Source organism: Tenrec ecaudatus, chromosome 8 (genome assembly GCF_050624435.1).
Source record: "Tenrec ecaudatus isolate mTenEca1 chromosome 8, mTenEca1.hap1, whole genome shotgun sequence".
NCBI classification, from domain to species: domain Eukaryota; kingdom Metazoa; phylum Chordata; class Mammalia; order Afrosoricida; family Tenrecidae; genus Tenrec; species Tenrec ecaudatus.
In genome coordinates this window covers 25,114,363-25,137,401 of record NC_134537.1, presented here as the reverse complement: position 1 = coordinate 25,137,401, position 23,039 = coordinate 25,114,363, and the positions used below count along the sequence as shown (strand labels likewise).

General features: G+C 47.8%; 1 protein-coding gene and 1 long non-coding RNA gene across 2 annotated transcripts in view; one reads left to right on the top strand and one right to left on the bottom strand.

Moving 5' to 3' along the window:
- Positions 1 to 17,170, bottom strand: part of LOC142454811 (uncharacterized) — a 121,149-nt gene extending 103,979 nt beyond the window's left edge. The window contains exons 1-3 of the long non-coding RNA XR_012785713.1: positions 16,792 to 17,170; positions 12,915 to 13,011; positions 10,205 to 10,296 (exon numbers count right to left, since the gene is read on the bottom strand). This is a non-coding gene — a long non-coding RNA (uncharacterized LOC142454811). The remainder of the gene's footprint in view (positions 1 to 10,204; positions 10,297 to 12,914; positions 13,012 to 16,791) is intronic.
- A 257-nt stretch (positions 17,171 to 17,427) lies between these two features.
- The window catches only part of MCF2L2 (MCF.2 cell line derived transforming sequence-like 2), a 269,318-nt gene continuing 263,706 nt past the window's right edge, over positions 17,428 to 23,039 (top strand). Inside the window, exon 1 of the mRNA XM_075556101.1 lies at positions 17,428 to 17,773. Coding sequence (XP_075412216.1) covers positions 17,722 to 17,773 — 52 coding nt within the window. The 5' untranslated portion in view covers positions 17,428 to 17,721. The remainder of the gene's footprint in view (positions 17,774 to 23,039) is intronic.

The following is a 23,039-nucleotide window of genomic DNA, read 5'->3' as shown; positions in this document are numbered from 1 at the left end:
GCTCTGGGGAGAAACCTCAAATTCATTTTTGAGGAAACTTCGTGCCCGCTGCTGCGTTCACGTGAAAACTGAGGACCAGGAGGACATGGACCACGAATAACCACTGGATGCAAACAGAGGCCAAAGGGCTCAGGGAAGGCAGGCCCGAGGCAAAGTCTCTCTTAGGAACAACAGCCGGGAGAAGAAATCAGTGGACCCCAACTTCCAGTCAGCCCCCAACCAGAACCAGGTGGATGCTGCTTCCGAGTGGCAGGCCATCCTGGCAGAAACACCAGGCCCCTGGGTTCTGCTCTGGGCCTCTCCTGGACTGCCTCTGCTGCCGAGTTAGGCCCACTCCTGATGGACCTTGTGCTCCCCAGCCTGCCTCTAAATCTAAACCTTTCTGAAATCCAACCCCACCCCAACGTAGAATTCCTTTCTTCCCCAGGAAGATCCAGCGCCCAGGGGCGCTGTGAGTGGGTAAATGCCCAGACCTCAGCCCCGCTCCAGTTGTTCCCACAATAGAGTTCTCAATAGAGCTGGCTGCCTCTGTGTTCTTGCTCGCCCCGTCCTGCTGCATGATCGTCTTATGCGGAAGTCTCTTTCCTCCCTACTGCACAATATGCTTCACGCCACATTAGAGATGTGTTCGCCTTCCGCCTCACTTCTTCCAGCCCGTCCTCATGGAGATACTCTCATGTGTATCAGGAAAGAGCTTCATATACAACAGCAATTGCATATTGAGAAATCATCCCAGCCCAACTATAAGTCCAATATCAGCCCACAGGTCCGATACTAGTCCATAAATTCCTCTTCAGACTCCTGCAGCTATGTATTAAATGTAGATGTGGGAAGATCACAGGCGGCCAGTGGGGGGAAAGTCTGGTGGAGGCAGTGGTGGGACAAGCATTTCAGTACTGTCCTGGGTCTCCACATGGCTCCCCTGCTCCCAGGCCTCTGCCTGCATCAGTGCAGCGCCATCAGTCTGCTCACCAATAGTGTCTGACATGGAGTGAGTGTGAGTCCCTCCTCCAGTCAGTTCTTTATCTTCTTAGTGTCTCCAAATGAGGACAGCAAGCTGTTGCAAGATAGACAGGCTAAACTCCACCCTTTCACTCTGAATCCACTCCACACCAGATAATGGAACTCCCTCACTGGCCTCTCGACAAAGGGGTTGGAATGGAGAAGGTGAAGCCATTGTCCAAAGTGCTGGAAGGTGGGGCGGTATCCATCATGGCTTGTCATGAGGACTGGGACTCCAGGACAACAGTCCTGGGGATGAACAGCCTGGAAATGAATGCCTTTGAGGGGTACACAGAACATGAATGGATGGCTGGCAGACCAGTGCTCGGGAAGGTGTTTAGTGATAGGTGATAAGGCTCCATCTCTGACAAAGCCTATGTGATTGGCAGCAGCCTGGTGATCCTGTCAGAACATGCCCCTGATTGGTTCTCACAAGGTGCTCAGCCCACTGGGGGTTTGCTGTGTCCTGTGCCTGTTTTCCACATTCCCTGCGGCATGGAAGGAATTTCCCCTATGAGGAGGATCCCAGTGATCCCAGAGGGAGTTTGTCCCCCACACTGAGTGCTGGCTGGGCAGGGACTGAGAGGGGAAGAATGTACATGGGGTATGCACACTTGGACCAGCAGACCATGTCTCTTCCCCGGGCGTGATTTGGGGGAATGCTGGAGAAATGTGGTCTGAGGAGGAAGAGGGTGTGCGGATCCCCTTCCTGGTCACTGCAGTGAATTCTCTGTGTCTCCACACTATTCTCTGGGCTCTAGATCCCCTGGTCAAATGCCTGGGAGGGCCATCATTTAGCACAACTCACACTTCCCTTTGGGTACTTGACACACATTTCCGCTCCCACAGACTGGCTCTGCTGGGCCTCGGTGACAGGATACAGCTGCATTGTTTAGCCTTCACCTGGGGTTCCCGGTACAGGTTCTGATCCAAACAAATTCACAGACTGCCTCTTCAGGAAGCACTATGTGAGCACTCAAGGAGTTGGCAAGGGGCTACCCCTGCAGGGCCGCTGGCCTGTCCTCCTTTTGACACCTGGGCCACGGAAAGCAGGAGAGCCTTGGGACAGGAGACAGGATCACCTACCCCAGTCAAGGGCCAGGACTTGGACAAACCTCCTTTTCAGGACAGTTTTTGGCCCAGCTGTGCCACCTGCAGGTTGGTAGGATAAGCATTTGTCTTCTGGGATAAATAGAGATGGTCAATGTGGGAAAATGTTCCAGAAGAGCAGGTAGAGTGTGAACTCCCTCTAGAAAACCAATGAAAGGAAACACCAGTGTGTTCTAGGGACACAGTTAAGCACTCTGCTGCTAACCAAGAAGTCGGTGGTTCAAATCCACCTATTCCTCCATTGGAGAAAAGACATGGTCTCTGTGCATGGAAGGATGGCAGACTAGGAATCCCTATGGGACAGCTCTCTGGTCACAGAGATAGGCCTGGGAGGGGTCTAAATGCATTCGATGGCACCCAATACGGACGTGTGTAGGGAGAGACCTGGGGATCTGAAATAAGGTGCTTACAGAGATATTGGCTGAGTGATAGGCCAGTTTCCCTCAAATTTCTTCTTTTTGTTAGTGTCTAGTTATTAGCCCTGCTTAGTTTTACATTTTCCTATTTAGCTCCCCTTAGTCCCAGTCCAACTTTTTACAACACACACTTTTTGTTACGGTAAAAAGTGATTTCTAGCTTTAAACATGCAGTAAGATAAGGGTTTGACCTTTCCCAGATGATAGGAGGTGCTCTGAGGGGAGGGCCCACAGTGTGACAGGGTGCTAAGAATGTCCAAAAGGACAGTCGTGTGATTACCAGGAGAGCATGCCATGTCTTTTCCCATGGGAGATCATCGTCCACAATCAAATGTGTCCTGGGCAGTTGTGTAATTGCAGTCTAATTTAAAGAAACATCAGACAAGGCATGCAAGGGCTCACTTATGCTGATGGCAGAATGGAGAGAAATAGAGATAGAAATAGAGATAGAATGACAATATATTCTCTCACACACATATAATATTGGACATGCAAACCATGTTGTGGAAGGGGATGTGTTAGAAGCAAAAACACAACAGGAAGGGGACAGACGAGGGACATACTCGCAATAGGAAGATACATACAGAACAAGATGGGTGGGCTCTAGAGTAAAGATGGCGGCTTAACCTTGGTCATCCCTGAGCTGGCTTGACCTTAGGTGTCCCTGAGCTCTGCTCCAGGGGAGCAATCTATGATTCTTATCAGAAGGGAGTGGCCCATACTTCCGGTGGGGTGGTCTGATTGCTCTTGAAGGGAAGCCTAGACTTGTGGTAAATACTGTTGACAACTGAGGTCCAATGGGGATTGGAGTGGAGGATGAAGATCGAGGCCAGAGCAGACCTGGTTAAGCACACAAGCACATGTGAAGGCAAATATGTTTCTGTGTGTCAAGGTATCTATGTGCCCATGTATCACAGCCAAAAGCTGCAATTAAATCAGAAATTATTAAGAGTGGTTCTTGGGATCCACTACCTAAAAGAACTATAAGACATTTATTAGAAAAGTCCAACCTAAATTCTCAAAGTGTTCATATTGTTGCTGGAGTTACTAATCAGGATTATGTAGAAGAAATTAGGGCAGTGATAAAATCTGATATACCATGGTTTATAAAGGAAGAGCGCTTAAGCCAATTTTGTTTCCTTGCATGTCTAGAGTGAAAATGTATACCTATCAGGAAAGAGTACTCGAGAAGTCTGACCACGCTGTACATCAAGGAGTTGTTTGGAAAGCTGTTGTGGGGAAACAACGTGCCTTCCTTCACATGGAATTAGAAATTGGAGGAAAAGGGTTTTTCTATTTTGAACATGGGGTCACTTCTTTAGGGCATCCAGGAGGGTCTAAGGCCTGCCCATTAACTTCCCCTCAATCCAGCATGGAAGGAATGAGAGAAGTTAACCAGGTCAGAATATTGCAAGACTGTAAAATCCTAGCATGTAAAGAGCCTGAAGGGCAATATGGTTTAATTGAGCCTGTAACCTTATTGGTAAACTTAGAGAAAAAAATGTCAGTTTGGTAAGTTAGTTAAAAAACAATTAAACAAAATTATTAAGAATTATTTTCAGTCTTTCAAATCATCTGTAGTGTGTTAAGAAGCTCCCTTAAGGGAACTGATTACAGGGGTCCACGTGTGACCTCCTCACTGGGAGAGGGACGGCAGAGAAGGGGTGGGGAGGGAGACTCCGGATAGGGCAAGATATGACAAAATAACGATGTATAAATTACCAAGGGCACATTGGGAGGGGGGAGCGGGGAGGGAGGGGAAAAAAAAGAGGACCTGATGCAAAGGGCTTAAGTGGAGAGCGAATGCTTTGAGAATGATTGGGGCAGGGAATGTGCAGATGTGCTTTATACAATTGATGTATGTAGATGTATGGATTGTAATAAGAGTTGTGTGAGTCCCTCATAAAATGTAAAAAACAAGAATGATGAGGGCAACAAATGTATAAGGGTGCTTTGCTCAATTGATGTATGTATGGATTGTGATAAGAGTTGTATGAGCCCCAATAAAAATATTTATTAATTTTAAAAAAAGGAAGCTCCCTTAAATCCAATGAGCTCTCCTAATTCTCTGAGAGCTAGGATCCAAGGTTTGTGTGACAGTGGGGTCGAACTAGTAGTTTTACTGGTTCAAATTCAAACCCTAAAAAGTTAACCATGATTGCTAGCAGTGCTTTAAACTCTCCATTGTTAAAACAGAAGGGGGAGAAGAGTAATCCCATGTGTGACAAAGTTCATTTAGTCATTTTAACTAAAAAGTTCTCCTCCTTGCTAAAAGCTTGTAACACCATTAAGGCAGATAAACACATTTTCACTTCTATAGAAAAAGCTGGTCCTAAGAAGTCCGAGGAAGAAAGGAATTGTGTTTGGGATCCAGGTCCATTTATCATGCGGGGAAAGGGCCATACATTTATATTTTTGCAGAATAAAGCTGAAGGACTCCCCTTAGATGGATGCAACCACATTTGGAGAAAGATGATGGATATAGAAGAGATGGAGAAACCACCCAATTTTAACTATGATTGTTTCCTGGTTGCTGACACCCCGAAAGGAGGAGCTATTTGTTTATGTTTTCACAGGCAAAGGAGATAAGTGGATTTCTCTTCAGCCAACAAGGCCCAGAAGAAAGGAGGGAAGCTGATGCTGTGACCTGAGAGTCAAGGGAATAGCCAGACACCCAATGAGGAAGGCCAAAATTTTAATTTCACTCAGGGTTTTGAAACTCTGCATTATGTGTGGGTGCCAGCCCTAGCTGTTTATCTGTTAATTCTCAAACATGGAATAACTGGCTGGTCTTTAAGGAAACCAGCTATGGCTTGTACATGATAATGGGTGAGGCATTTGCAGAATATGACAACTCCACTACTGTGGAGGCAAGAGGAGCTATGGAAACGTGTAAAGTTATGAGTTACTGGCATGCCGTTGCTGACAGACTCAAATGGCTCAAGTATCAGAGCCACATGGAAAGGTATTAAGAAATGACACTGTAACTATTATTGATTGGGGCCCCCACAGAAAATTTCTAACTAATTGCTCAGAGGAATCCAACATCACCTCCTATGATTATATCAGTAATTGTGAATGGCATAAGACTCCTAATGGCATTGCTACCACCAGGTCAAAGTTAGTGGTCTGGCATGAAGGCTCAGGTCTTGCACCTCCCTGCCCCAGGTTTCTGAGGCCTATGAAAGGACCTGACCAGTGGGGCCTATGGAAGTTACCTCTTGCCACTAAACCTTGAAAAGGTTATACTGGTAGCTTTACTGGCACCAGTCAGTCTGGCTATACTTATCCTTTTCACCAGAATGAGACTCGATACATAGTCTTGTGTGTAAAGCTGCCTTATGTGCTTGCTGTAGGAAACATCATGAAACTGCTTGCAGTGCCTCTTGCCATAATTGTAAATTGTTCACGTGCATTAACCATGCTCTGCTTATAAACCTTTCGAAAGACAGCATCCTCATCCTAAAGAGCAGGATGCGGGTGTGGATCCGGGTGGAGATGAAGCGCAGATGGGAGAGTAGTCCAGAATCGTCCCTCATGATGCAAGTGGTGTCGGAGATGCTGAAAAGACCTCACCATTGGTGGGAATGCTGGTCGCAGCTATAATCGGACTTATAGCCATCACCACCACTGCTGCCATCGCTGGGGGTGTGCTACAAGAGTCCATCAAAACCGAACATTTTGTGCCAGAGCGGCAAGTGGACTCGCATCAGCTCTGGGCCACTCAGGCAAAGGTGGGCGATGAACTGGGGGGAGGAGGGGAGTAGCGGAGCTGCAGCAGACTGCCCAGAGGTTGGGAGATCAGATCATTGGCTTGCGACATCAACTAATGCTAACATGTGATTGGAATGTAACTGATTTTTCTATAACCCCTTACCCATATAATAAAATATTGCATGATTGGGATTTGATTAGAAAACATTTGCAAGGGTTTAAGAGAAACATTTCATTAGATATTAATCAGCTAAAAAAGGATATTTTCTATATATTCAAAGACAGATTCTAGGCATCCGCTGGCTCTGATTGGATTAAACAATTGGTGGATAGTGTGGAAGGATTGCACCCACGTGCTTGGGTTCAAAGTGTTTCTCACAGCCTGGGTTCCAGCCTAACAGTGATGCTCATAATCATAATTTATGTCCTTGCTATCATGTGTTGCTTCTATAGAAAGCTAAGGCGTGCGAAGGAAAATCATACTGCCTCCATGGCCCTTTTTAACTTTGTGCATATAGCAAACACTGTGGGGAGGAGAGGACGAGAAGAGAATGTTTAAGGATGACTCCTTTATTCTCTCGCTAAGAAGCCTGGCAGACTGGGTTTCTGGGGGTGGAGGGGGGCCTTCACCTTTGTGGGTTGCAGGTAAGTCCTAATCACATTCTCATGGCATTGTTCCCCACTTTACCCTCCTACAAGGTGCTGACTCAAAATTATTCTCTCTGATTGCTATGTGGCTGGCAGCTTTAACCACAGAAGCAGGCATTCCTATTTGGCTCTACTCTCAGCCCCTCTTAGACCTTCCTCCAGTAGCGGATTGGCAGAGGGGGACTTTATTCCCCATGCCTGGATTTAAAATGCTTGCCATAAGCCTGAATTTTGGGCTACATTAATTTGGTCATTAAATTTTCCTTGACAGCTTTCAATGTATAGAAAATAACCAAGTCGCCCCTGTGGCTCTTTGGAATTTAATACATAAAACAAAAGGGGGAAATGTGGGAAACTAGCAAATGTCATTCCCGTAGATTCTCCCCCAACAGCAATGCTGCCTTAAAGTGAGCACATGGTTGGTTCTGTTTCCTGTAGAGGCACCCATCCCCCCTCATGTCTTCCCCCAATGCAGGTAATAGGTTTCCTCACCTGTGAGCTCAGGCACTTTACTGTGAGTCCCACCCACCTTGAGACCTATGTAACTCCTGAGTATGCATGACTAATGGCTACCCATAAAAGCCCCAAAATAATAAAGATGCTCCCTCTCTCCGGCCCCCTCTCCCCTGGTCCCCGGTTCCTCTCTCCTTTGTTTCCTCTCCCCCAGTCCTCCTTCTCTGCCCTCTCTCTCACTCCTGCAATTCCAACCTTCCACATCCTCATGTGGACCACCGAGCAGGGCTGAGGTGAGCATGCTACCATGAAATGTGTCTGACTGCTTTGTTTTACTCTCTCTGCCATCTTTCCTTTTATTCTCTATGACTTTACTACAATCTTTACTTATTATTGCCGTACAATTGTGCCTGCTGGGCCTGTGAAGATTTGTTGGGGGCTGGCTCCCCTGACAGACACCTACTTGCTCATCCCCTGATGCAAACTCGCAGTGCTCTGATAGGCCAAGTAAGCAGTCCATGTTGCAGCGCAGGCAGACCAACTAGCGGGAGAGAGAAAGCACAACACTGGCCCTGAGGGATTCTAAAACTTTGTCTGAAAACAAAGGGAAACATTCACTGGGCTTGTGCTCTTTTCTATGAAGCTGAACTATGAGTCGGCTGAGCTCACAGCTGCACTGTGATATGATGGGAAAGACACCGTGCAGCAGGGGGAGACATGTCACTGACTCATGTTAGGAACATACTCAATGCTAACTAACAAGAATGAAAGTCACGGTACCAATCCTAGTCACTCGGGACACTCCCACAAAATAGAAGCGAACAACAGGCAAGATTGCCATGCTGGGATCCACTGGGATAGGATTGGATCAACATCTCAAAGGAGCATCTTTCCAATTATAAGATCTGAATGTGACACACTGATATGAAGGATGAAAAATGTTACAAGATAACCCAATAAATAGGCAAAAAGTAGAATTAGTGGTGTGAGCCTCAGACGTTCATTTCTTTAATAAGTGAGCCCTGGTAGCATAGTGGGTTACACGCTGGGCTAGTAACTGAAAGGACAGCAGTTCTAACCCACCAGCTGCTTCACAGGAGAAAGATAAGGCTTTCTGCTTCCATAGAGAGTTTCTAGCTAGGGCATCCACAACGGCAGTTCTACTCTATCCTATAGGGTCTGCAGAATAAACTTGATAGCAGTGAAATTATTATTATTATTTTTAATCTGTTTTTTGTATGAAGGAGTTTTTAGTTACAGGATTTTTGGGTTTTGGTTAGTTATAATTTTTTACCAAAAAAACCCAAAGTTCAGATTTAATACGTGACTTGTTTACTATTACTTGAGTAATAAACAGTAGTTTCCAAGTGTGTCAGGCCTGTTGGCTGGAGAACAAATACAACGACCCTCATATCTGTATAAGAAAGAGCTTGAGAGGAAGACGTAATTACATAACCAGAAAGCACCCCAGCCCAGTCCAACTCAAGTCCGTAAGTCTGATCCTAGTCCATAAGTCCCTCTTCAGACTCATATGCCACATGGGAACAATGCAGGATGCAAGACGGTCACAGGACAGTGGGTTCAGAGTAGTGTGGATCCAAGGTCATTAGAAACGTGACAGGGCTCCAGCAGCTCTCAGGGTGGCCAAGGTGAAGGGGGAGAGTCAGAGAGGGTGGACCCCAGGATCCCCACACTTAAAAGGCCACATTCCCAAGGACACAGCAGCAGGTGGTGGCCTGATGGGCAGGTTTATCTCCACCCCTAGCCAGGAGTGTCTAGTTGACATAAAATCACCTAACTACCACACCAAGATTAGACCTTTAATCTCTTAAATTCCACATCCCTTTCTAGGTGGAGGCGAGCTTTTGTGGGAATTTAGACTTCTGTTAGCCGGGCAAAGTTCCTGTAGCAATTAGACTTTGTGTCAACCTGACAGTGTATGAAAGTGTCAATGAGGTCACCGCCTGGTGATGCCTCCTTGGGAGTGTGGCCTTCTTATAATCCCGAGATTGGGAACTTTTCTCTCTCTGTTTTTGCACCTTCCTGCCTTCTGGGACTCTTGCTTGCCTCTAGGGCAGCGGTTCTCAACCTGTGGGCCGTGACCCCTTTTGGGGTTGAATGACCCTTTCACAGGGGTCGCCCGATTCATAACAGTAGCAACATTGGACAGTGTAATATATGACAAAATAATAATGACTTGTACATTATCAAGGGCTCATGAGGGAGGGGGGAACAGGGAAGGAGGGGGAAAAATGAGGAGCTGATGCCGGGGGCTCGAGTGGAAAGCAGATGTTTTGAGAATAATGATGGCAACAAATGTGCAAATGTGCTTGACACAATGGATGTATGTATGCATTGTGATAAGCATTGTATGAGCCCCCAATAAAATGATTTTAAAAAGAAAAAAACGCATAATAATGGCAATTGGAATTTAAAAGTTGGAAACATAGAAGCAAAGCTGGAAAATGTATGATAGAATTTTGCAAGAACAACTTCTTCATTGCTAATCCATGAAGACTTCTCCAGAGAAGGAAAACAGAAATCAAATGGACTATATATTTTTAAAGAGATAATGGAGAAGTTCAATATCAGCAGGACAGGGTTGACTGCAAAACGGACCATCAATTATTGATATATAATTTCAAGTTTAGGAAAATTAAAACAAGTCCATGAACACGCAAAAAAAACAACAACACCCAGTAGCAACAAAAATAATGTTATGGTTTGGGGTCACCACAACATAAGGAACTGTCTGAAAGGGTTGATGCATTAGGAAGGTTGAGAAACACAGATCCAAGGGCAGCCACATGTGAATGGTTCATCTCTGAGAGCTTTTAGGGTTCTGGCATGTTTCCACCAACCTTGGATCCACGTGACTCTGCACCCATCAGCTTATGATCTTACTTCTTCTTGTTTCACTTTTCTCCATCACCAGTGCATTAGGCCAGGTTGACTTGAGAAAGAAATCTAGAGACACTCAAATGTGTATAAGAAAGAGCTTCATATCAAAAAGTAGTTGTATAGTAAGAAAACATCCCAGCCCAGTCCAGATCAAGTCCATCAGGCTGACATTAGCCCAGATGTCTGATATCAGTCCATAAATTCCTCTTCAGACTCACGCAACACCTGCAATGATGCCAAATGCTGGAAGATCACAGACCAGTGGGCGGAAAGTCTTATCGATCCAGTGGCAGCAGAAGCATCTCAGAGCTCCTCCAGCTCCAGGGCTCTGGCTAGGATCAGTGTGACTCCATGTGCTTTGTCAGCAGAAAGAACGAAGCAGAAAGAGTGTGTGTCCCACCTCCAGGAAGGAAGACAGGAGTTCCCAGAATCCTTAGGAGAAAGCCATACCCACACAGAGGCCTCATTGGCTATGATATGATTGACAGGCTAGCCTCCACCCCTTTGCACAAGTTGACAGGAGATGATGTAACTGCCACAACCAGCTACTAGAGTCTGAAGAAGTCTCTGACTTGCACTGGACTTATGAACTTGAGTTGGACTGAGCTGAGATACCTTCTTTTAATACAAGATTACTTGTTGATATAAAGCTCTTTCATATACATTGATGAGTATCACTGGATTTGTTTCTCTAGCAACCCCGCCTACCACAGTTCACAAGTTTGTAAGTAAACAACTCTAGCATTATAAACACCAAGGAAACACAACAACATATAAGAAACACAAAATTCCTACCAGGCTTGACCAGCACTTTGAGCCCCTGGGCTAGTAAATGGGGAGCCTTGGACTAGTAGCTAAAAGACTGGTGACTAGTAGCTAAAAGCCACCTACAGCTGCTTCTGAAGCAGACTGGGAGATCTGCCTGCAAAGGGCCACACCCTTTAACATTTAAAGCCCTATGCCGCAGTTCCGGTGCCTTGGTGGGTTGCATTTGGGGCTGTTAACCACAAAGCCAGTAGTTTGAAACCCCCAGCTGCTCTGTGGGAAGTGATGGCGTTTTCTACTCTCAGAGAGTTGCAGTGCAGTTCCGTCCTCTAGGGCCACCATGAGTGTGAATCGACAGAATGGCAGCGAGAGAAAAGGTGCAAAAGGGTTTGGTTGTTGGAGCTCCAGGGCAGAAAAATGTGACGGTCTGTGTCCATAACGATCTCTAGCTTTGGGAGCCCCGGGACCAGTTCTCTGCGCATGTGGCTCCCGGGAGTAGGAATGGATTTGATCATAACCAGCAGCACACTCTTTAGGGCTTACAGTCACGTCGATCATAGCAGTGCTCATGACACGGTCCACAGGGAGAGGAGCTGCCAAACAGTATTCTTACCGAAGGCTGACCGACAGAGCAAATGCAAGACTCCCAGCTAAATCTGAATTTCAGATAAACAATTGATAGTCTTTTATATATGGAGTACGCTTGGAATCAAAAGAAGAAAAGCATTCCTTGTTTATCTGGAATTCAAATTTATCTGGGTGTTCTGTATTTTTCTATTTTTGAAGGGGTGGAAGCACGTGACTAGTGAAGTAAGCACAAAGAAGTCATGCTTACCTTGCTTACTCGGTGATCCAGTACTGATACCTAACAAGCAATGATTCATTCGGGTTATCTTCCTTTCCCTGCTCTGTTAGTCTCTCCACGCCTCTTCCAGCAGCACCTACTGATCCGATCCAGCAGGCACAGCCCTGCCCCAGGGCCCTGTACCACTGCTCCCTCTGGCCGTTACCTGGGAGACCAGAGACACAGCCACTGGTACCCAGGCACTGACTGCTGCCACCAGCAATGCACACAGTTCAAAGGCAGCCCACTGCTCTGGATCCTCGCTGATCTTTAAAGTGACGCTGTACCCCTTAAATCCCCAGAGTGGAGCCTCTTGTCCTTCCTTGGTCACACTCCAGGTCACAGGGAAGCAATGGTTCATCCACACGCGGCATTCAGTGGCAGGGTCCCCATGAAAGCCAATCATTAGGATCGGCCAATGGAACTCTTTCTTCCAAATGGAAACTAAACCCACTCCCATCCAGAGGTTTCCGACTCATAGTGACCTTCAAGATTGGAGCAGACTATCATTCCTTCGGTTTGCGGGATTGTCAATCTTACGGGAGTAGACAGACTCGTCTTTCTCCCTCAGAGCAGTTGCGGGGTTTGAAACCATCTTGCAAGCAGGTAATAGTCTAATGCTTAAGCCACTGTGCCACCAGAATTCATAAACAAAAACAGGGCTCCAAAGAAAATATAACATAAAGCAAATTATATGCAAAGTTAAAAAAAATGAGGGGTGGTGGTGGTGGAATCAAAATTAGCTCCAGTAAAGCAGAGAGAACATATTAGCAGGGATGAAAGAAGAGACCACACATTCGAAAGCACCCATGGGGACAGTAAAATTAAAATGAGGAAAAAGCAGCAATAGATTCCAGAGTGGGCTAACCTAATGAAGAAACAAAGGAAATATAGTCAAGATATGTCTGAGGAAACCAGCCTCCAACAACTGAGGGACCAGAAGGCGCAAATGTATGATGATGATATACACAGATTATAGTAAAGTCATAGGGGATAAGAAAGATAGGAGAGAGAGTAAAATAAAGGAGTCGGTCAGACACATCTTATGGGGGCATGCTCACCTCAGCTCCTCCTGATGGACCTCGCAGAACTGAGCACGTTGGAGAACTGGGAGAAGTGAGAGCGAGTCTTTACTATCTTGGGATCTTTATTGGCAAGCTGAAAACATGCATATTCAGTAATTACATACGTCACAAGGTGGATGGTAGCTATATCAAAGGTGCCTGAGCTCACGGTGAGGAAACCTAACACCTGTCTTGGAAGGGGGTGGTTGGTGTCAACGTGGGACGAGAGAACAAAAGGACAATGTCGGCGTCTGTAAGGAGATGGAATCAACCACGTGTTCACTTTAAGGTGGGATAGCTGTTAAGGGGAGAATCTGTGGGAATGATTTTTAAAGCAGGATAATGTCCTTGGACTTTACTTCTAACTCACTAAAGTGGAGGCGTTTCCACCGTGGAATACCAGCTTTCCATATTCCTGCTGTAATAGTTAGGATATATAGTCCTCGCCATATTGCCCTCAGTGTTAATTTCCCACAAAGATACAAAATGCTAAGGTTTGTAGTTAAAAATTTTTTTTAGTTTATAAGTCTATCTTCATAAAATGCCAAGAAATGACCAAAGATACAGGAAAATTTCACATTAAAAGCATTGCAAGAGATTACTTTGTTCCACTCTATGCAAATTCATTGGCGACATCCCAGAAAAGCCAGACAGTCTGCATAGGTTAATTCCTGTAGAAGAAACAGCTAAGAACTGTACTTCCCTCTACCGTCATGCACAAAACATCCTGCCAAATGATGTCCCGGGGGGATTTCCCCGGGACTGTAAGGAATAGATGAGTGGGTGCTATGATCCTCTCTGAGAGAGAAGGAAACCTTCCAAGTTCTGTTTATAAAATAACCACACGGATATCAAAACCTAACAGAAACAGACACACACGCTCTCACCACAGAAATTCTTCCTTGAAATAGCAACTAAAAACCCTACGTAAAATAATATTAACACAATTATGAGAAGAAGAGCATGGTATTTCCAGGATGGAAGGATGACTCAGTATTAGAAATACAGGGAGTCTTCAGCTTACTAATGAGGCGCGTTCCTACGTGTGTTTCTAACTTGGATTTGTGGTGACGTCTGAAAGACTCAAATCGTATTTCCTTTTCAATATTCTTTGAGGTTGAGGAACAACCAAAAGTCTGAAGGGGAAAAAAATCAAGGCTATAGGATGGACGGGCTATGGCTTCCCCAATTCCAAGAGGACAGTCCTTGACACCCTCAAAGAATGAGGTGTATTGTTGGGATGGGGGAAAACGGCCTTGACACAACTTTTCTGGACGTTTCCTCATAATGCAGTTTCCAATTAAAAAAAATTCTTCCTGATAAGTCCCCTGTGATGGTCCTGTGTTCTTCAAGAAAATCTATTAGGATTACCCCTTAGGAATCTCCAAAAACCAGTTATCATAGGCTTTTGGGCTGGCCTCTCTGCTTTGAATGTATGTGGCCCAGCACATCCCCTTGGAAGCCATTGTTTGACCTTTTTTGAAGGGGCCTCAGTGAGACTAAGTGAGGTTGTTCGTTCATCGAACCACATGGACCTACCCTGATGCAGCCCTGGGTGCTAGAGCACCCGTGTGGAGTCCCCTGCCAGCACTGAGATGCTTACACGTTCACTGATTTGGTTTTCCTCCTGCAGTCGGCATCATGGTGTGTGTTTTGTGAGATGGAGAAGGACTTTGTGGATTGGTGTTGGACATATGGATTAATGGGTTAATGTTGGACTTGTGGGCTTGGGCAGCGCTGGGTTGGGATGTTTTCTTGATGGGCACTTAACCTTTATATAAAACTCTCTCTTACACATGAGTTTCTGTGAATTTGTTTCTCTAAATTACCCAGATTAATACACTAAGAAAAGCAAATTACTGAGAGGACCAGTCTTCAGCCACCCACTGATCACAGAGATTGGTTGAAGCGTGTATTAGGAATAATCCCTTGCATGTATAGACTGGAACCCTAGTGGCAATCCTTTTTGATTCGCCCTCATAACTGATCAATAACACAATGGATTAATAGATTAATTTGAGAGGGGGGCAGGTTATACTTGCTTATTCTTCTGATTTTGCCATATAAATGAGCAATGTGATTTAGCAGAAATTTCCAAGGAGCCAAGAAGTAGACCATAAATGTTGTGGGCTGTTAAGTCAATTCTGATGCAGAGAGGAGAATTCTGATGTAAGAAAGAGGAGAACCATCCCATAGGACTTTCTGGGCTGTAAGAGTTACAATCACCAGGTCTTTTCTCCCAGGAAGCTTCCGGTAGCTTGAACCACTGGCTTTTTGTTTAACAGTCAAGTACACAACGACTTTAGATCACCCTTAAACTCAAAAACACACTGAGTTGAATCCTACTCATAGCTACAGTACAGGGCAGAATAGAACCGCCCCTTCGGGCTCCCAGAACCATAAATAATTTCCAGGAGCAGACGTCTCATTTTTCTCCCAAGGAGAGGCCCGTGGGCTTGAACTGCTGATTTTGTGATTAGCAGCCCAGCATGTAACTGCAACCCACTATACCACCAGGGCTCCTTTAGGCCCTGATTCAGAGGGAGCAAAGGTGACAGGGAAGGAATGAAGGTAAGGAGCAGCAGGGAGAGGATGAAGGATATGAGTATTCACAAAGTGATGGAGACAATGACCAATTTCTTGGAGGAAAAGGTGATGTGGGCCGTTGAACATCACGCAGCCAGTTTTTCTTTGTTATAGTTATAGAACTTCTGGAAAAGGGGTGGACATAGCAATTCCACTGAGAGACACCTTCCTCACAGTCCAGGTGAGAAGCAAGGAAAGCCCTGGGAACACAAGGCTCAGGTAAGGAAGCAGAATTGGTTTCTGAGGACCCACACTGCTTGCTACATCCTGCTGTTGGCTCCATGCAATTTATCTCCATGGAAACCTTGGAAGATTGTGACTATGCAGAGAATGTGGGAAAGACGAGCCTCAGCTGTGGAACCTCGCTCAGTGTGATTTATTTCCTTCCCCCCTTCTCTTCTTTCCTCATTCCTATTCATTAGCTCTTTCAATTCCTCTTCCTCTCCCCCATTCCTTCTCTTCCTCTTTTTCTTGATTCTCACCCCTAAGGGCCCTTCCCAGTCTGGAATGGTCCTCTCCCCCTTACCTACCAGTTTCTTAGCAACATGACCAACATGCAACCCAACAAAACAAACACACATGCCCCTCACAATGGGCTCTGACTACTAATACCAGAAAACCGTTCATAATTTGGCTCCTGGCACATACCTGTGAGCCCCGAAAGACCAGCCAGCGCTATAGAAATACAATCCCAAACTGTCTCACTCCCTTGGGCCCTTAATCCGTTTCTAAAATGTTTACAAAAGGTTTCTATGAAAATGGATTATTTTGTCGCTTCAGGCATAGTGCAAATCGCCCAGGCCTCACATTAGGGAGGGAGTGCTCCACAAATCTCAGGTCACAGGTGGGCTAACAGCCTCGCATAAGCACAAAGCATTCGCAATGCTCACAAACCTCTGGACTGAGATAGGAGTAGAAATTGGATCCAGGGTGCTTGGGCTGGTCTATTTATATGTAGAGGTAGAAAGGGATAGCTGAGTCCTCCCTGGCTCAGAAGATGGGGTGGTCCCGCCTAGCTGTTGGCTAGATATTCATTGTCTTCTGTTTGCAGACTACACTGGAGGCAACCTGGCCAGCTCCCCATTTGCTCAGTTTGCCTGGTGGAGATCCACCAAACAGTCTTTTGTTGCCAGTATGGAGCTCCTCTGAGATGACCCAGCTGGGACCTGGGGATGCAGGGGCTGGGGACGACGACAGGGCGGGGGGTGGGTGGGGGGGAGGGGGTGCTGAGTTGGGGAAATAGCATGGGGGATGGGCCAATCCTTTCTGGAAAAGAGTATGGGCTCACCTTACAGGTGTCAGATAGAGCCGTGGCGCACGCCAAGAAGCTGGAAAAGGAAAGGGCGCACACAGAGGTCTTGGGTGCGCGGTGCGTGGCCGGCCCGCGCTTCGGATGATCCCAGTATAAGGGTGTGGCCGGTGGAGGCTGCAAGGGCCTGAGACCACCCCAAATGCCAGCGGCACGCTGGCCGGCACCGTGCCAACCACCGCGGCCTGGAGTCAGGGAGCGGGAGCGGCCAACAGGGCCTCAGACCCCCAAACGGTTTCCTTTCCCCGCGGGCCCGAGGACACACCCAGAGGGGTCGTCGGAGCGCCCAGGGGCCGCGGGAAGGAAGGAGCGCAGCTTCCACGTTCCCGGGAGCCAGGCACCGCCCCTGGGTGGGGTCCGGAGGGCGCCCAAGCCGGGGAGGCGACGTGGGCGCGCGCCGGTTGGGGCCGCGCTCGGGGCCGCGCCCGCGGAGCATCCGCGCCCGCACGTCCCGGGAGGCGGTGCCCGAGCCGACGGCCCCGCCCCCGCCACGCCCCGGCCACGCCCCGGCCACGCCCCTCCGCGTCCCCGGGCGGAGGAAGCCCGCGGGCTCCCGGCTCCGTGCGCCGCTGGGCTCCGCGGACGCGCGTCCCGCCGAACTGCGTTTCCCAGCGCTCTCCAGGCCAGTCCTTCCGCCGGGGAAGCCGCCCAGCCCGGGCTTTAAAGTAACCCCCCGCGGGGCGTGGTGGCGGCCGCGCTCCGTGCAGCCCGAGAGGCTCGCGCTCCGCTGCGAGTGACCCTCGGCGGGGTGGCCGCGGAGCCGAGGAAGGTGCACGGCCCACAGCCCCGGGGAGCAGGTGCCGTGACGCGGTCGCCCCTCGCTGCAGTCCAGACAGTTTCGCCTGCGCGTCCTTTCCTCAGCCGGAGTGCGTCTCCGTATGGGAAAGGTGATTTTGGGGCGAAGAAGAAATGGGCCCCCAGGAGCTCTTGCGGCGACTGGCCACAGTGATCACCCACGTCGGTAAACGAACCTTTCGGCTTATTTATCTGTTTCCCTTTGCGTTGTCTGAATTGGGAGTGGAGGGAGGAGGCTGGGGGGGCCGCGTTTCCTCTCGCCCCCACCTGCAGCCGGCAGGCGCGACCCCCGCGGCTGGCCAGCCCACACCTGGGGCAGTAACAGGCCCCTCCGCCCTTGGGGCAGGTGACTTCCCCAGGCAGGTGTCAAGTCTGCCGGGTGTTTAAAACCCGGTGTGACTTCTGGCCACGCCCGGTGGGGAGGTGTGCGGTGGTTTGGAGGGGAGAATGGGGAACCATGCTGGTTTTTTCCAGGCGAAGCTACTGCCGGCTCACGGAAGGCTAGTTCAGAAGAACGTGGGAGATGCGGGTTATAGAGATCCGGGGTTGCTTTGCATCCCGGCTACGGCTCGGACGTAGCGGGAGGTGTTTGCAAATCCCTCCGCGAGGTCAAGAAGATGCAACAATTTAAATCCCCTGCCATGAGTTAAAAAGGGGAGCAAGCACAACACAACACCCATGCATTTCCTGCCCGACACACGGTCTGATGGGTAAAGACTGGCTTTACACATGAAAGGAAAGAGGGTATCACGCAGTTACCAATGAAATCCTTAGCGTTTCCTCTGTTCTTGCGTCCTTGGCCTCCCCCCACTGAAGACACACATTCAACTTCAGACCCCTGAGACGTGGTCACTGGGATGATTGGGTCATCTCTTGCTCACAGCATTTCCAGATCTTCCACGAAAACAGACCGGTTTTGCTTAAAGTGGTATTTTTTTTATCCCCCATACATTTGTTGAAACTGCCCTCTTGGTGTCTTTGGTGAGGAGGCCCGGTCGTGTAGTGGGTTATACATTGGGCTCCTCACCCCAAGTGCAGCAGTTCAAAACCAGCCGCCCCTCTGCGGAAGAAAGAGGAAGCTTTAGTCTATTCCTGTAAAGACTTTCAGACTCAGAAATCACAGGGCCAGTTCCCCTCCGGGTTGCTTGAGTGAGCCTCCTTGGCACTTGTGTGCCGACTCCTAGCTCCACGGATGAGACCAGGGAGCCTCAGCTGTCCACAGTGTTTGATACAGTTCTGATGCACATCCGGATACTTATTTATATGGGAAGGCCTAGTTTTGATGAATTAGGTGTTTAAAAAACATGTTGCTGCTGTTCAATGTGGCCAGTGAAACTGCCTTTGATTTAAGGTAAAAGTAGAATCCTACTAAAGGGGACAGAGTGTGCTACACAGCAGGGTGACATAAGAGAACTCTGTGTGACGTAGAATGTGCTGAATACAGCAATGGGTGCGCTGATACCTACCTGTCCAAGAAATTGTGGTAGACCAGGGGTGTGACACTTGGAGTGCTGGTGGGGGAGTGGCTACCAGTCGGCCTGCTAACCACAAGCTCAGAGAAGGATGCAGTTTTCTACCCCTCTAAAGAGTTGCAGTCTGGGAATCCCCAGGGGCAGTTCTACCCTATCCTGTAAGTCGGAATCAACTCAGAGTCGGTGAGTTTTGGGGGTGGGAGTGGAGGAGTAAGGGACTATGATCATCTGCATTTGAATCCTTCCTTGCTCCAATTGTTTCACTTTAGGGTGTGCATCTCCTCCAGTTGAAAAGGGGGAACTTTCATGAATCCTTCTCTTCCAGCTCCAAGGCTGGGTGATCATGAGCAGCACAGAAGGATAAAGTCACTGACTAGCTGTGACGAGCAATACAGGTGCTGCAGCTGTTGGTCGTCACCCTGGCTCTTCAGCCACCACAGATATGGGACAGATCCCTGGGCCTCTCTCAGGGTGACACCTGGTGGAAGAGCGTGGCCTGGCTGATTACTCAGGTGGTGCAGTGGTAAAGTTCTCGGCCGCTAACCCAGCCTTGGTTTCCAGTCCACTGGCTCAGGAGGAATGTGTGGCAGTGTGCTTCTGGAAGGACGTGCAGCCTTGGAGATTCTCTGGGGCTGCTTTGCTCTGTCCTGTAGGGAGGCAGAGTCAGAATAGACTTGACAGTAATGGATTATTGTCTCTGGGTGTGGGCAGTATTCATTGATTAACAGCAGGCTGCCCACAGGCCCTAGGCTCCAACATTTTCTTGACTACTTTGTTCCCTCCTTCCTGGCCAGAGGCAGCCCAGGCAGGAGACAGACCTAAGCTGGTTGTCATTTCTGCTTTCCCAAGGCACCACGTTTGTGCATCTGCAGCCTTGCTGTCTCCTCCTGTGTCATCTCCGGGGTTGTGACATAAGTGGGCTGTATATCTTTATTGCCGTTGTCCAAGGCAGAAACTGAAAGTCACAGAAACTCAAAGGCCAGAGGTCATGAGCCAGACCTGGGCTCACAGACCGCTCTTTAGAGGCCCTGCTGATTTTTGTTGGGGGTCTCAAACCCCGCAATAATCCCTGACTTCACAGAAGCCTGTGTGGCCAGAGGATCTGTTGTTGGAGGTGGATTGTCTTTGGGCTTGTTTGTAGGCATTTTTACCCCCAGGGGTGTGATCAAGAGTTGGGGAAGAATTGGGAAGTGATTGGAACAGGGCTGTGGCTTAGAACCCTCCCTGGGGTCCTATCTGAGCTCCGAGTCTGGTGGCACCCTGTGTTCCTATTCACTCTCCCACATATTGGTTCCGCTGCCGCCAGCTCCTTCCGGGGCCAGCGTTCTGCCCTTCCTGTTGTCCTCTGTCGAGCTTGTGAACTGCCTCTGATGCCCTCAATTCATGGCAACCCCACGCACAAGGAATGAAAGAAACCCTACCGGGTCCTGCCACATCCTCCTGATCAGTTGTGGATCAGGCCACCTGGTCCACAGAGGTTTCATTGGCTGACTTTTGGCAGTAGGCTGCCAGCCCTTTCTTTCAAATCCTTAACCCCAAAGCTTTGCAGAAAGCAAATCTGTATCATAACAGCGTACCAACCTCACTTGAGAGATGGGTAGTGACTACACGTGAGTGCCAGGAATTCAACCCAGGTCCCCTGCATGGAAGGCGAGAATTGAAACCTTATACTTCATCAAGTGACAGTCCCCTTGGCCTCCCCGTAAGGAGTCCTTGTGGCATCATGGTTACGCTTACGCGTTAGGCTGCTAACAGCAGGTGTTCAGTGAGAGTCGCAAGGACAGTGAGACCCTGATCTACAGCATTGCTATGAGTCGGAACGTGCTCGATGGTAGGGAGAGTCCTCCCCAGGCTACATTCCCGTGAGCATGAGTCCTTTTCATTTGGTTCCAAAAGTGGTTTACAGCCCTCTTACTTCACGTCTGTTCCCACTGACGGCTGCCTTCACCCACTGTGATGCTTTATTTTCTCCTCGCTGATGACTGTGACTCTCGGGCTGGCCTCTAACCCATACCGGGAATTAACAAACCAATCCCAATAGCCAAACAAAGCAGAAGGACATTCTTCACAATACTCTTGAAGTAGTCATTCTCTGAGGTTAGAAGAGATGTCCTTTATCGGGCATTATTTTACTTTCTTGGTACTGCTAGAACGAGCAGAAAGGCCACAAAGGGGTAGCTTTCATGAACATACACTTATTTTATCACAGCCAGGAAGTCCAGGCTCAGGGCACTGGCTGAGGGGCTAGGTTTCCAACAGTGATTTCCTTGGGGATACAAGTCAGCCTATAATAGGCGCCCCTATAGTTCCACCCTCTAATATTTGACATTTCTGCATCAGTAGTTGTTCAGCTTGAACTATTCCATCCTCCAGCTGTGTTCCAGTCTAAACAGCTGCTTCTTTCTCCTTCCACTTGGCCTGTCCTTCTTCATATATATATTTTTTTCCCACAGAAAAGTCACTTCCTCCTCCGTTGTGTCCTTTCTGATCTTGACAGTGGGACATAATGACGCCTGCCTCTGAATTCCAAAGTAGGTTCTGTTCTGCTCGTATAACATCTCTCATACTCCCTCTTTGGCACTGTGGCTATTCCGCTGTGTGCTGGTCTTATCTCTGCCCCAGGTCTCTTCCTTTCTTACCCCTGTGCCCTACACAGCCGCCCAAAATAGGCCTTCACTCTAAGGTGGATGCAGAATAAATGTTTGCCAAACAAATGAATAATCCATTGTGCCTCGGAATGGACTTGGAGTAATGAATGCCAAGCAATCTTCCTACTTTTAAGACTAACTCTCAAGTATTGTTACCCCAAATATTTGGTCCGGGCCCAGGAGCAATGAGCCCGATCTAGGCAAGAGGATCTTTGCTTTCAGATAGGAATGTATCCAATGAAGGTGACTGGGTTTGCTGCCTTGTCTGACAAACTCCAATGGTGTCTTTCTGCCCAAAGTGAATTAACCTCATCTGAGCCTTACTTCTCCATTAGGCTTTATAGATACATGTGCCTACGGCTTAAGGCCTCTTTAAGGGTCTATTAACAATAATCTTGCCACTAGAAATACAAAATGAAGAGTACAGAGTAAACATTAAGAAGCATTTATATTTGCTGTTAGATGCCATCCAGTCAGCGCAATTCATGGCGGCCTCGTGCACAATGGAAGGAAACGCTGCTCGGCCCCAATCCCTACAGTTGGCTGCAGGTGAACCATTGGGGAGCACAGCGTTTTCATTAACTAATATTTCAGAAGGAGATCACCAGGCTTTGGTGGGAGATAGGGACCTAATATAAGACACAGAAAATGATCTAAAACTGACTGTGGTGATGATTGTACAGCTCTTCTTCATGTGATTGAACGATTGGATTGTATGGTATGTAAATTATATGCCCATAAAATGACTAAAAAAAAAGAAATGCTTAAATATCTACAAAAGCACTCTTCCCCACAATAAAACAACATTCCGTTACATTTTTTAAAACAATGTATAGCTAGACTTCCATGTTAGGCTGGGTTGACTAGAGAAACAAGTTCAGTGACACTCATCTATATATAAGAATGAGCTTTCTATCAAGAAGAAATTGTATGTCAGGAAAACACTCCAGCCTAGTCCAACGCAAGTCCCTAAGTCTGAAACTAGTCCATAAGTCCCTCTTCAGACTCATGCAGCCACATGCAATGATGCAGATTTCAGGAAGATCCCAGGCTGATGGGTGAAAACTCTGGTAGATCCACTGGTGGTGGAAGCATCACAGGGCAGGAGCAGGTTTCAGTGTGGCTCATCATCAGGAAGATGACGGCAGAGAGAGAGAGAAGAGTGGCCCAAGTCATTTATCTTGGTGGCACCTCCAAATGAGGTCATCAAGCTGTGACCTCAATGACAGGCTAAACTCCACCCATATCTTCTTATAGGTGCCCATGAAAGTTTGTAAGCGAGACACGTCATGCCTTTTTAACCCCCATTTTT